Source organism: Clupea harengus, chromosome 3, assembly GCF_900700415.2.
Source record: "Clupea harengus chromosome 3, Ch_v2.0.2, whole genome shotgun sequence".
In the NCBI taxonomy this organism is placed as follows: domain Eukaryota; kingdom Metazoa; phylum Chordata; class Actinopteri; order Clupeiformes; family Clupeidae; genus Clupea; species Clupea harengus.
Window position 1 is genome coordinate 15,020,676 of NC_045154.1, and position 14,820 is coordinate 15,035,495.

A 14,820-nucleotide genomic window follows, 5' to 3' on the forward strand; every position below is an offset into this window, starting at 1 on the left:
AAGAGGGCCACTGAGGAGCTGAAAGCACTGATCTCCAGCAGTGAAGAGGGCCACTGAAGAGCTGAAAACACTGATCTCCAGCAGGGAGGCCAGTGAAGAGGAACACTGAAGAGCTGAAAACACTGATCTCCAGCATCTGGAGTGCTTTTGAACAGCTTCACACACCATGCTGAACTTTTCTCTGAATAAATCTCTGTGTGATTGTTATCAGCACAATTCGCCAAAAAGAGGAAACACAGACTTTATGGGCTGCCTCACAGGCAGGAAAATAAACCAGCCACACACACACACACACACACACACACGCACACGCACACGCACACGCACACGCACACGCACACGCACACGCACACGCACGCACGAACACCATGTCAGGAGCCCTCACACCGTAAACATACTCTGGGGTGAGAACTAGCTCACTCCTACACAAAAGATGGACCACATGTGTTCCTCCCCGTCTCCTCCTCCCCCCTGCACAGACCACATGTGTTCCTCCCTCTCTCCTCCTCCTCTCCCCCCCCCCTGCACAGGAGGCGTCTGCTGGGACCTCAGTAGAGTGGAGACACACCTCAGTAAACACAGCAAGGAAAAAATAAGTATGGAAAAAAAGATTGTTCTTCTGAATACTAATACCATTCATTTTCTCTTTTCAGTACAGCATACATCATACGGTTGTGCGCATGAAGAAGAATGAGAAAGAAATATATTCTGTCCTGCAGTCATTCATTCATTCATTCATTCATTCATTCATCCATCTCACACCCAGCTGCCACTAAGCAAACAGCTCTTTACACTCTAGACTGTCAGGAGGTTAAGGCTCAACTCTGGCTCAATGCCCCCTGACCCCACAGTCAGAGGTCAGGGTCGAGAGAGTGTGACGTGTCGTCCGCCGGGCGCCATGGCTACGGCGAGTGCAGTGGGATGACGAACTTGCAGCCGAAGGGGGAGTGGTACTTGATGCCCACTTCCTGGAACACCTGCTTGGGCACGCCGATGTCGCACAGGTACACGCGCCCCCCGCTCTCCGACAGCGGCAGGGGCAGCCCCAGCGACAGAGACCACTTGGCCTCCACCGCCGCCTCCTGCCCGCTCACCGGCGGGTCGATGCTGAGCACGGGGGCTCGGTTCTGGCTAGCCCAGTCGCCCGCGGCGCGGTACCAAGGCTGGTCCTGCAGGAAGGCGTTCTCGTGGCTGTCCAGGCAGTTGATGACCAGGTCCACTGGACTGGTGGGCAGGTCTGCAACACAACCAGGAGAACACCAGGTCAGGACGAGCACTCGTCATGTCACACGTGTCACACCAGGAGAAAACCAGGTGAGGACGAGCACTCGTCATATCACACGTGTCACACAAGGAGAAAACCAGGTCAGGACGAGCACTCGTCATATCACACAAGGAAGTATGAGGCCTATGGGGCTGACCGGTGTTAACACTCATCATATCACACAAGGAAGTATGAGGCCTATGGGGCTGACCGGTGTTAACACTCACAAAACTTCATTTTTCAATAGAATTCATTTGTGTCAATGAAGCAATGAGGGGGAGTTTAACAGAACCGCTTTAAGTGCTGATAGGTGAAAATTCACCCTAGTTACCTCAGGACTACGGAGCTGCATATAAGTATATTTATTAGACAAACAACAATTGCAATCGGGCTCACTCCCAGCACAAGGCTGAAAGTGAAGCAATGATAAACACAAGGTTCATATAGACAGAAGTTTAGCGTTCAGCAGAGATAACTACGTGGTGGATTTCTGACGTCCGAGGAAAGGATGGAAGTTTTGCAAGGTCGGAAGAAGCACAGTTTGACCCTTCTTATCACTTCTGGTCTAAACATACTCTTGTACATATGCAGACTAAGTGGCACCTAATATCCTAAGTTACACACACGCACATGCACAAGTACATGATTCATACAAGGAATATATTAATACAAGGCACTTGATTCATATATTCTTAAGTAATTAACAGTGCTTGGAAATTATCTCCATCAAGTGCTGTACATAGAACACAATAGAATTTGATTTGAATTGAATTGAACTGAACTGAATTGAAATAATAGCAATATGGGATTCAATTTGCTGGCAATTACAGTTCTTTGCCTTTAAATTTATTAAAACGATGAATTAAAAGCTTGCCGAAATAATGCTCATACAAAACATAAAACATATCCTTAAAGCAGACATTTGTGTTTTAACCAAAGTTAATAAATCATGTCTTATTTTACTGATTAATGCAGCCACAAAATCTACTACTTGCTGCTACCGTTAGACAGTGTGAGGGATTTAATTCTGAGAAGCTTCAGTCTGAACTGGCCAGATACATCATAGTGATTAGCTAATCAAACTGATCGATCACTAGGAGGAGGGCATAATCTATCAGATACATCCGCGTCTCTCTGGGTTTGTTTGGTAGCTTATTTCGTGACAGTAAAGACCAGCAACCTTAAAAAGGGGAAGTAGGCTTATTCTCTTCACTGGGGAAATTTTGTTTGCCCAAACCACATTCTGCTCATGTTAGCGATAACAATATATAGGACTTAGTACAAGATTTGTCTCGTAGTGCCATCGTTTTGATAATACTTCTGTGTAGTTGTAGCCATGGCTGTAACTTGCAGCCCACTGTATGTTAAACAAGACATATGGGCTCACAATGATCGAGCGTAGCTACAGTAAACAATGCATTTGTGTTTTCCTTTTCATCTCAGAGTGCTTGAAAAGCGTGCGTTTAAAAGCTACACTTTAGTTTCTTTCTTCAGTTTTACGTCTTTCGCCTAGCTCTTCAGTTTCTCGTGTCCAGGCAGGAGGTCGTCAATCCTTAGGTTGTCATCCTAGGTGTACATTATACCAGATACATTATATATGCGTTTAGAACATGTTATTGAAACAACCTAGGTGTACATTATACCGGATACATTATATCTGCGTTCTGGTTATTGAAACAAGTGTCGAATTTGTCCGGCAAAATTAATTCTTTCATGGCAAGAAAACAGAACCCATGCCATGTAAGGACACAGCCATTAGTGATTACTATGAAGTGCAGTCTGGGAGTTGTAGTCCCTGTGGTACCTTTAACACTGGCCACCTGTTTCCCCCCTGTCTTGGAGAAGAGCGAGAGCTCGCTGGTGATGGCCTCCAGCATCTTGACGAAGTTGGGCAGGAAGAGGATGACCTCCACGTCGTGGTTGGACAGGTGGCGGCCGCAGCTGATGCCCTGAGCGCCCTGCACGTGGGGGCCGCACAGCAGCACCACGGTCGGACGCTGGTGAACGTTCTTAGGGGTCAGCCTGTACCGGGGGGGGAGAACAAGAGGGAAAGAGAGGAAAAGAGAGAGAGGGAGAGAGAGAGAGAGAGAGAGAGGAGAGGAGAGGAAGGAAGAGAGAGAGAGAACAAGAGAGAGGGAAAAGAGCAGTGTATCCAGTGAGATCACAAGAAAAGCACAACAGGCCAGATGGCCAACCCAGAGACTACTCCTGATGGAGATAATTTCCAAACACTGGTAATGACTTAAGAATATAATAATCAAGTGCCTTGTATTATTAATTACCTTATATGAATCATATACTTATGTAAGCAGGAACATGGCTTTTCTGTGTTTCTGCGTGTGTGTAACTTCGGATATTAGGTGCCACTTAGTCTGCATATGTACAAGAGCATGTTTAGACCAGAGGTGATAAGAAGGGTCGAACTGTGCTTCTTCCGACCTTGCAAAACTTCCATCCTTGCCTCGGACGTCAGAAATCCACCACGTGGTTATCCCTGTTGAACGCTAAACTTCTGTCTATATAAACCTTGTGCAATGTGTTTAATATTGCTTAACTTTCAGCCTTGTGCTGGGAGTGAGCCCGATTGCAATTTACTTATATGCAGCTCCGGAGTCCTGAGGTAACTAGGGTGAATTTTCACATATCAACTCCTCTAAGCATTGCTCTAACCCAGAGACTACTCCTCTAAGCATTGCTCCAGCAGCATCTAACCCAGAGACTACTCCTCTAAGCAATGCTCCAGCAGCATCAAACCCAGAGACTACTCCTCTAAGCATTGCTCTAACCCAGAGACTACTCCTCTAAGCTTTGCTTCAGCAGCATGAACACTGCATCTGAAGATCTTCACATATGCAGCTTCCCCAAACTTGGACAAGCACCCATGTAATGTTTTTTTCTCCTGACACTTAAGTTGTTTTCAAGGATCTGATCCTTTGGTTCTTCCCCTGTAATGACACCCACCCTAGCTATCCCCTGGCCTAGTTCCCATGATGCCGTGCGGCTCACCTGTTTGGTCCTCCGAGCAGCGTGAGGGCCATCTGGCTGGCACACACGCCCGTCATCTCCAGCCGGCGCTCCAGGGACAGGCCGTGCCGCTCCGCCACGCTCAGCAGACGCTTGTGCAACTCGTACGAGACGCTAGGCACCACCAGCCCGCAGTCTACGGAGCACCACAGGGGACACACAGCACCGCGCATCACTACACTTGGCACTTTAAACCACACACAGGACCTTCGAAGAGTCTTCCTGCAGCTCAACTGGCAGAGTTAAGGGCTACCAACACCAAAATCATGGGTTTCAACAGGGCTACAGGCACTTTGCTCTACCAGTTAGGCTAAAGGAACATGGTGATTTACACCTGGGGAGTTCAATCTTACCAGTTCAGCTAAAGTCAAAATAAAAGTTAAATCTTACCGGTGCAGTACTCTTTGGCGCCTGGCTGAGGCACAGCTATTTGTCTGTAAATGACGGGTTTGTTTTCCAGAATGTTCTCGTCGTGTCGGTACCGCGCTGGCTGTGTCTGTTTCTCCGGCGTCCCTCGTGATCGTGACGTTTCGATCTGGGAAAACACAGCCGCCTTGTCAAACAGTGCCAGGTTCCCCTCAAAGTCAAAGTCCTCGTCCAGGCCGTCGTCCAAGACGTCCCCGAAGCACTCGTCGTCTTTGTTCTTCATCCCCCCCCCATTCTTCATCCCGTTCTTCTTCGGCGTGGCCTGGCTCCCGCCCCGACTGCTGGACGACCCTGAGGAGAAGAATGAGCCCAGATGAGTGGGAGAACAGGAGGCCCTAGGGCCCTTACTGAGACAGACACTGCCTAGGGCCCTTACTGAGACAGACACTGCCTAGGGCCCTTACTGACACAGACACTGCCTAGGACCCTTACTGACACAGACACTGCCTAGGACCCTTACTGACACAGACACTGCCTAGGGCAAATGCATCAAGTAGAACTCTTCCATGGAAGTTCGCTATGACAGAAGCAACACATTCTATATAGTTCTTCTGTTTAAAGATTGATAGCGGAAAAATCATTAACCAAGTTCAGACTTGACAGGGCAATCAGCCTAGCTGCCCTGTAACCATGACGTACTTACAGGAGTCTAGCTGCCCTGTAACCATGACGTACTTACAGGAGTCTAGCTGCCCTGTAACCATGAGACACTTACAGGAGCCTAGCTGACCTGTTACCATGACGTACTTACAGGAGCCTAGCTGACCTGTTACCATGACGTACTTACAGGAGCCTAGCTGACCTGTTACCATGACGTACTTACAGGAGCGTGTGAGTGGTGTTCATCACCGTGACATACTTACAGGAGTGTGTGAGTGGTGTTCATCACCGTGACATACTTACAGGAGTGTGTGAGTGGTGTTCATAAGCATGACATACTTACAGGATCATGTGAGTGGTGTTCATAAGCATGACATACTTACAGGAGTGTGTGAGTGGTGTTCATCACTGTGACATACTTACAGGAGTTGTGCCTGCGCCGGAAGCCTTTGGTCTGGCCGGCCGCGTCCGCATGCCTCTCGCCGTAGCTCTTGGCGCCGGGCTGCTGGGGGGAGCCGTGGCCCTCCACTGCCTTCTGCTCCGCTCGGCTGGGCACCACCATAGGGGTGCTATTGGTCGGGCCGCCCCCCGTCTTGCCACCGCCGCCGCCGCGGCTGCCAAGCCCGCCCATGGAGGCCGCCACGTCCGAGACGCTTCGCTGGGTGATGCCATTCCCACTGCTGCCGTGAATATTTAGGATCTTGAGGTCCTTGATATCCATGGCACTACAAAAGGCACAGTTGGTAATGAGACAAACGACATCTGTGGCTATTACTGCAATAATAACACTGAACAATAAGATTAGATGAATAAGATGATCGCTACTGTACAGTAACACTGCATTTCCAAATCTCACTGGGTCATTGTCTCTCACCTGAACGTGACCTCAGGAACGGGGCACTTTACGCCATTGTGAAAAGGCTGTCTGAGAGAGATGGTCTGGCTGGACTGATCGACGGAGTACACCTCTCCCTGGTACACTCCCAGTGTTGGACCGCAATTGATAGATACAAGACTGCCCAACCAGTCTGCTGCCATTGTTCCAGTGCTTCTGAGAAAAAAAAATGTAACCTAAATTATTCCAGACTTTTTTGATAAATTATTTTACTGAAGATGTAGATATTGATCGAAATGTAGTTGGCGCTAAACACTCACAACAACAGAGAAAAACATCAATAGCTTACATGAATGACGTTACGCCAGTTCATTACTGTTACCACAGCTAACTTACATTAATACCCTACCCATCCACCAACAAACGAAGTCCGCCAGAAATAATGTTTCTATTAACAACAATTATCTACTGTAAAACCATCCAGAACGTTTCTGATTTCAATCCCGCTACTTTTTATGCTAGCTAGCTATTTCAGCTAACGTGAGAGTTGTGATGTTATGGGTCAGAGCTGTAGTGTTAGCTAGGCTATCGTTAAGTCACAAGTGGACACACTTGTAGGTCAATAGGCTCTACACGAAATAGCAGACACATACGGTATAGCTAACGATACCTACAACGTTATCAGCAAAAAGCCTCGTTCTCTCCAGAGACCAAATGAAATCAGCCAAAAATGACAAGCATATTTCTTCAGCCGCTAAAAGGTAGCTAGCGGTTAGCTAGCTATGCTAGTTTATTTACTGCTATATCAGGTTGGTAAACTAGCATAGGCTTGCTGAGCAACCACCAAGATTTGAATTCCGCTCTCATTTCATTTACTGTTTTCAAAACATTTCATATACGTACCACAGTGACCTTAGATTGAGACCGTCCTGTTAATAAGAACGTTTAATAATTGTTTTTTGAAAATGACAAATTATTGACTGAAATTGGACTATCGTGGAATTTTTCTTGCCCCTGTGAAAACAGCGTGAAACTAGACTAATTAGTGCAAGTCGCTTCCGGTCTCGATTTCTGGATGGGAGACGGTAAAACCTCAAAGTAAAGGCCCAATGCGGCGGTACGAAACGATCTTACTTTGATTTAATCCATACAGCAGTAAAGCATTTTGGCATTTAATGCTCTAAAAACATATGTAGGCCTAACACATCGCCCCATTTCACCAATGTTGTTAGCCTAAGTTATATATATGCGTTAGTGTGGTATATCAAACTACACCAATTTCACAATTGTTCTTGAGAGAACTGTCTCACCTTAAAATAAATAATTATAGCGTACCTCCTTTCTTGTGTCACTGCACAATGAAGTAAAAATAAATACTCACTACTCTCACGGATTTTTATTCCCAATAGCATGGAATAATAATTACAAGTCCAATTGACTGACCAGCTGCAAAAGTTATTAGGCTGGGAAAACTACAAAGTGTACACCCTCAATATAGGAGTAAAATCTCTTTATTAAAGGGTGTAGAACATGATTCTGAAATAAAAAGTGGGGAATTGTCGTCCGTCTGAAATATGTATGTCAAATATAAAAATATATATTATTATGGAAATAAAATGATAAACAAGTGAACTCACTCCTTTTTCTTGGCCTACATGGTAACTTTTTAACACCTTAGCAAAGCAGAACATAACCAAAATAACATTAAGTATATAGAACTATTTCAGTGTCTTAAATTAGAATCTACGTCAGCATAAATACAGATATGCAAATTATGATTGGCTTTTTAATTACGTTTATTTTCAACACTGACCGTTTGTACCAAGCGACTTGTAGTAACAGTTTTAGACCAGACTTTGATTTTGACATATGGTGAACAGTTTTTGTCCGCCATTGCCAAAAACCGGATGTTTTATGTAGGATTATTTTGGCTGGCGTAACCATAGACATATGGGCGTAACGCTGATCCCTGTGAAGTTAGTACAGGAAATGGCACCTCTATCCCACATGTAATTTCCGATCTGACAACGTCTGTTATAAGATCTAGGAAAGAGGAGTTATCTTAAGTGTCAATTTAGTAGTAATTCAACAGTCTGAGACCAAGATAATGATATTGCTAAATCCATTTTAGTTTGTAATCTAGGTATCGTCAAATTGATAAATCTATTTATTTTCCACTGAGCCGAGCTGAGACTTCAGGCTACTCACATCTATGACTGTGTCAAGACATTAGCGCCATGGCATTAGTATTCACATGCTCTGATGTACTGCTCTGTTATCTCCAGTCCAACACAAGTTGCCCTCTACTGCCAAAGAATCATTGTATTTGTGCCACTCAGATGTTGCTGGGTTGCAAGAAAATGCATTCCCTGATTCTCATAACCAAGATAAAGTATACAAAGGCGTTTCATTGTGTGTTTGGATATAAATCAGTGTGTACTGTACAGAGCAGGACCGTCTCTGTTAGCCATGGACTATAGGAGTGGCACACTACAAGAACAGGTCCCAGTAATCGCCTCTGAGCTAGATGTGTGTGCTTGATAACTTCCACCTAGGCTGACCCTCTCTCAGCTAACCACTTCTGCCTGCCACCCCCTTTATCTCTGACATGGTCTTTCAGCCACAAGCATGCAGAATTCCACACTTGGAAAAATGGCTGTGGCCTGTGAGAATCTGAAAGGTCCAACCTGAATGTTTATTCCCTTACACTAGACCTCCAGTAGCCTATGAGGCACAGCATAAAAAACAATCATTTTGATTACTGTTCTTAATGCCTCACCAAACAACACTGTTTTTTTTTGTTCTCACAAATGCATAATGCTTGACACTGTCTTCCACTCTGAAGTTTAAATTCCTCCACACTGACACAGCATGCTACGCTGGGATGTTTGGGTCATGGAGGCATGGTGCTCACATGTGGAATTCTGGTCGCTCTGAGCCGCCGTCTAACAGGCCACCACTAAAGTTCCGAGCACATGATTCTCTGAAGGGGAGGGCTGGACTTTGCACACCCACCGAAGCCTGTGTACAGCGGTCGCCATGGCTACCCGGGCAAGCAGGGCTGCTCTCTCAGAAGCCTTTCTTTGGATGAGGAGCTTCGGAGTGAGCACACAAGAGAGCGAAAGGAGGGAGAGAACTCAGCATTGCCACTGCAGGAGCCTGTCACTGAGACAAGGACACGACAAACAGAGAAGCAGACAAAGTAAGAGGCCGTGATACACAGCAACGTGTTTCTCTTGTCGTCTCATGTTGTTGTAGATACTAATATATTACATTTACAAGTATAAAATAATGTATGCATTTTATACCAAGGATAATGGGACATTTTATTCATATTGTCACATCCCTATGAACCTTACCAGATTAGTTATTTCCACCCCCACAAATGTGGCTGCTATAACACAGATATCTGGATGTAATGTCTGTTACACAAACAATAGAGCAAGATTGCCAGCTAATTGAAAGTGGAGTTTTGTTCCCTAGCAGTTTGCTGTGGTGTGAAAAGCCTTGGCACAATGTGAGATATGACTCTGCCACAATGTGAAATATGACTTGGACACAATGTGAGATATGACTCTGACACAGTGTGAAATATGACTTGGACACAATGTGAGATATGACTTGGACACAATGACAAACACAGAAACTTTCCACCTTCTCGCTCTGAGGTTGTAAGGTTGATGCTTTTATCAAAAGTGATTTACAACACAGCAATGTCGCGCTTGAAGATGATTCTGAATGTGAACCTTGTGAATTGAAAATACGGCCATTGCTGTGTTTAAATTCAGTTCAGTGTTCAGCCTCAGGTTAAAGTGTTCAGCTTCAGGTAAAAGTGTTCAGCTTCAGGTAAAAGTGTTCAGTTTCAGGTAAATGTGTTCAGCTTCTGGAAAAGCTTCCCTCTGTTTTCTCCTAGGAATCTGCCATGGACATGTCTGAACACTGGAGGGACGATGCAGGGCGTCTCTCTCTAGCAGACAGCCCTGATAACTGGGCATGGGACGTCAGCTGGCCCCCTAAGCTCCTCAGAGACTCCTTCAGGGCCTCAAGCCCCCTCTCACTGGCCGACCTGGAGGTGTGGGGGAGCAGGCCGCTCCGCAGACCTCAGGTGATCCTTGTTTAAAGACAAAAAACCTCTGGTAGTGTATTTGTGTTGTGTCTTCCTGATTTAATAATGTCGTCATGTCGTCAATGTGTTGAAGAACTCAGCATGGAGTTTTGCCGGGGACTTTCCTGCCCTGGGGGGCCATCAGGCCAAAGTCAGCACTAGGTCAGTCTAATAATACTTCATAACACCATGGTGCTTAACTCTAGAATGCTGCAAGAGTGTATGCAGTGTGATGTAGACGATTTACTAGAGTTATTGTAGTGGCACTCCGTCTGTTCTGAGTCTTCTGTACCACAATTTTGAGTTCAGTCTTAGAAACTATTAATTGACACGCGAGTGAGACAAGTAAAACTTCCATAAAAAATGTTTACTAGAAAACGTAGAGTTACAAGTTCACACGGTCAAAAAACTATGTCGCTTCCAACATCTCTGAGCTCAAATCTAAACTAAAAGTCCCATACGCAGGTATTATACTGACGTAACATCATCTGATTGGAAGCTTACATTCTTAGGTTCTTCAGCTTTTAAATACAATACTAAATTATATATTTTAACCTAAACATTCTTTCAAATCCTAATGAAATTATTCATCTTCAGATACCTTTTTAAATCTTTTTAAACTAAATTATTATAACACATGATATCATGAATTTGGCTCTTACAGTTATAATCACAGCTGCCCCTGTACCACAGCTCCTTAGGCGGCCATGGCAGGCTGCAGTATAAAGACCCCTCTGGGATGAGACGGTGGCAGTCCGCGTCACGCCTGGCTCCTGACGGTGCCCCGCGCATCTCCGTGCCCACTGTGGGGGCAGAGCTGCGGACTGCCCTGGAGGAGAGCGGGCACCGGCGGGCAGAGCTGGTGGACCGTCTGCGGGAGGCCCAGAGGCGCCTGGACGCCCAGACTGACCAGCTGAAGGCCAAGGACTCAGAGCTACAGCACAGCCTGAACGCCGCACAGCGCATGAAGCTCCAACAGAAGGTGCGCTAGAAGAGAGGGAGGGAGAAGAGAGAAGGAGGAGGGGAGAGTGGGAGGAGGAGGAAAGGAGGGGAGGAGGAGGGGTAGAGACAGAATAGCGGAGGAGGAGAGAGGCGTGGGTTAGGGCCGTCAGTTCCCCATACTTACACTAGAGTCCTGTCTGACACAATGAAGTTGACATGGTAACCAGCATCACATCCGTCTCAATGTAAGCTAACTGTCAGGGTAAGCTATTGGCTGCCTGTAGATGCCTTATTACATTTAAAGTAACATGTTTCTCAGAAAGCCACTAACTCAGGAGTGAGTAATCAGAATGAGTCTGATCCGGATCAGCACCAGATCAGGGCCGGTTCAGCGCCAGATCAGGGCCAGATCAGCGTCGGATCAGCGCCAGAATCAGCTGTGACCAAGAGCTGTGATCTCAAGAGCTGTGACCAAGAGCTGTGACCAAGAGCTGTGACCAAGAGCTGTGATCTTAAGAGGCGCAAAGGGCTCTCCAGCTCTTTCAGTGGCATTCTATTTTAGGTGCACCTGTCAGAGCAGAATTGTGATTTGGCTTTGAGGCAGATTATCCTAAACCCCACCCCCTCTGACCCGCCCCCCCCCCACCCGCCCCCCAACCCCCACCCCCCACCCCCCACCCGCCAACCGCCCCCCACCCCCCACCCGCCCCCCACCCCCCACCCCCCACCCGCCCCTCAGCAGCAGCAGGCCGGGGCGTTGAGTGCTCTCGAGCAGGAGAAAGACATGGCTGAACTGAGCCGCTTTGAGGAGAGCCGTCGCCGTGGAGAACTACAGGACAAGTGAGTGTGAGGACGACACACAGAGGCATGCTGGGATTGGGGGGGGGGGGGGTATGGGGTGGGGGTATGGGGTGGGGGTATGGAAGGAATGCATGGAAGAGGGCCAAGCCAGCGACACTCTATTTCTCTGCTGTTTTTGTTGATGTTGTTAGAGACTGAAACTGAAAGACCCCCTTAGTCAGCTCCTGGCCCTCTACACCCAACATGTACACACACTGACACCCGGAATGTTCCTCCGTGCCTCTACACCCAACATTGTACACACACTGACAAAAGTACTGGACACCCTGAATGTTCCTCAGTGCCTCTACACCCAACATATACACACACTGACACCCGGAATGTTCCTCAGTGCCTCTACACCCAACATGTACACACACTGACACCCTGAATGTTCCTCAGTGCTTTGGTGTGGGTAAGCAAGTGTGATTAATCCCCAGTGGATGGTAGGTGGTTGTTCACCAGCACATGGTGCATGAGATGTAGGGGTACGGTGAGAAGCCAGAGAAGCTCTTCTTCTGTGGTGTTTATTGTGGTTGGTAAAAGCCAGAGAAGCTCTTCTTCTGTGGTGTTTATTGTGGTTGGTAAAAGCCAGTGAAGCTCTTCTTCTGTGGTGGTTAAAAGCCATGCCACCCAAATGAAATAGCCCTTCCCCTCACCCCCAACACTTCCACACCCAAACGCACACACACACACACACACACACACACACACACACACACACACACACACACACACACACAAACACACACACACACACACACACACACACACACACACACTGCCATATCTGACACTTTCTGTGTGCTTCGCTGGTTTGCTGTGGCTCAGGCGCTGTACTAATGTCGCTGTACCACAGGGTTCTGCAGTTGGAGTTGGACATGTTGAAGCTGAAGTCTACGCTGGGGAGGGGGGGCTTGGCCGAACCCAGACCCCTCACAGCGAACGCCACACTGAGCAGAACTCTGCCGGTGACCCAGGAGGACTTTCACAAGGAGGTACGTCATCATTGGTCTCCATGGTAATGTTCCTCTCATCCTGCAGTAGCACCGCACAGGAGGGCCCCATTCAGGGTTCCATCACCATTCAAACGAAACATCACCTCCATCATCTCCATCACTAATACACCTCCATCATCTCCATCACTAATACACCTTCATCATCTCCTCCACTAATACACCTCCATCATCTCCTCCACTAATACACCTCCATCATCTCCTCCACTAATACACCTCCATCATCTCCTCCATCATCTCCTCCTACACTAATACACCTCCATCATCTCCAACACTAATACACCTCCATCATCTCCATCACTAATACACCTCCATCATCTCCATCACTAATACACCTCCATCATCTCCTCCTACACTAATACACCTCCATCATCTCCAACACTAATACACCTCCATCATCTCCACTAATACACCTCCATCATCTCCACTAATACACCTCCATCATCTCCACTAATACACCTCCATCACTAATACACCTCCATCATCTCCATCACTAATACACCTCCATCATCTCCACTAATACACCTCCATCATCTCCACTAATACACCTCCATCATCTCCACTAATACACCTCCATCACTAATACACCTCCATCATCTCCATCACTAATACACCTCCATCTCCTCCTACACTAATACACCTCCATCATCTCCATCACTAATACACCTCCATCACTAATACACCTCCATCATCTCCACTAATACACCTCCATCATCTCCTCCAACACTAATACACCTCCATCATCTCCATCACTAATACACCTCCATCATCTCCTCCACTAATACACCTCCATCATCTCTATCACTAATACACCTCCATCATCTCCATCACTAATACACCTCCATCATCTCCTCCTCCACTAATACACCTCCATCATCTCCTCCATCATCTCCAACACTAATACACCTCCATCATCACCTCCATCATCTCCTCCTCCACTAATACACCTCCATCATCTCCAACACTAATACACCTCCATCATCTCCTCCACTAATACACCTCCATCATCTCCATCACTAATACACCTCCATCATCTCCATCACTAATACACCTCCATCATCTCCACTAATACACCTCCATCATCTCCACTAATACACCTCCATCTCCTCCTCCACTAATACACCTCCATCATCTCCTCCTCCACTTATACACCTCCATCATCTCCTCCTCCACTAATACACCTCCATCATCTCCTCCATCATCTCCTCCATCATCTCCACTAATACATCTCCATCATCTCCTCCACTAATACACCTCCATCATCTCCTCCACTAATACACCTCCATCATCTCCTCCACTAATACACCTCCATCATCTCCTCCATCATCTCCAACACTAATACACCTCCATCATCACCTCCATCATCTCCTCTATCATGAATACACCTCCATCATCTCCATCACTAATACACCTCCATCATCTCCATCCTTAATACACCTCCATCATCTCCTCCACTAATACACCTCCATCATCTCTATCACTAATACACCTCCATCATCTCCTCCTCCACTAATACACCTCCATCATCTCCAACACTAATACACCTCCATCATCTCCTCCACTAATACACCTCCATCATCTCCATCACTAATACACCTCCATCATCTCCATCACTAATACACCTCCATCATTTCCACTAATACACCTCCATCATCTCCACTAATACACCTCCATCTCCTCCTCCACTAATACACCTCCATCATCTCCTCCTCCACTAATACACCTCCATCATCTCCTCCTCCACTAATACACCTCCATCATCTCCATC

At 46.7% G+C, this 14,820-nt stretch overlaps 1 protein-coding gene across 2 annotated transcripts; it reads right to left on the reverse strand.

The window, feature by feature from the left end:
• Positions 1–361: 361 nt before the first annotated feature.
• Positions 362–7,203, reverse strand: edc3 (enhancer of mRNA decapping 3 homolog (S. cerevisiae)). 2 transcript variants are annotated; one of them, XM_012841546.3, is made up of 7 exons: positions 7,053–7,203; positions 6,189–6,365; positions 5,738–6,039; positions 4,679–5,005; positions 4,271–4,424; positions 3,069–3,286; positions 362–1,237 (listed from the first exon to the last, which is right to left on the reverse strand). In XM_012841546.3, exons 2-7 carry the CDS (start codon positions 6,350–6,352, stop codon positions 903–905), a joined length of 1,500 nt encoding a protein of 499 aa, XP_012697000.1. In that variant the 5' UTR covers positions 6,353–6,365; positions 7,053–7,203; the 3' UTR covers positions 362–902. The 2 variants fall into 2 exon arrangements, with proteins under 2 accessions (XP_012697000.1, XP_031420534.1); XM_031564674.1 differs by having other exon boundaries at positions 6,189–6,362; positions 7,053–7,196.
• Positions 7,204–14,820: the final 7,617 nt, after the last annotated feature.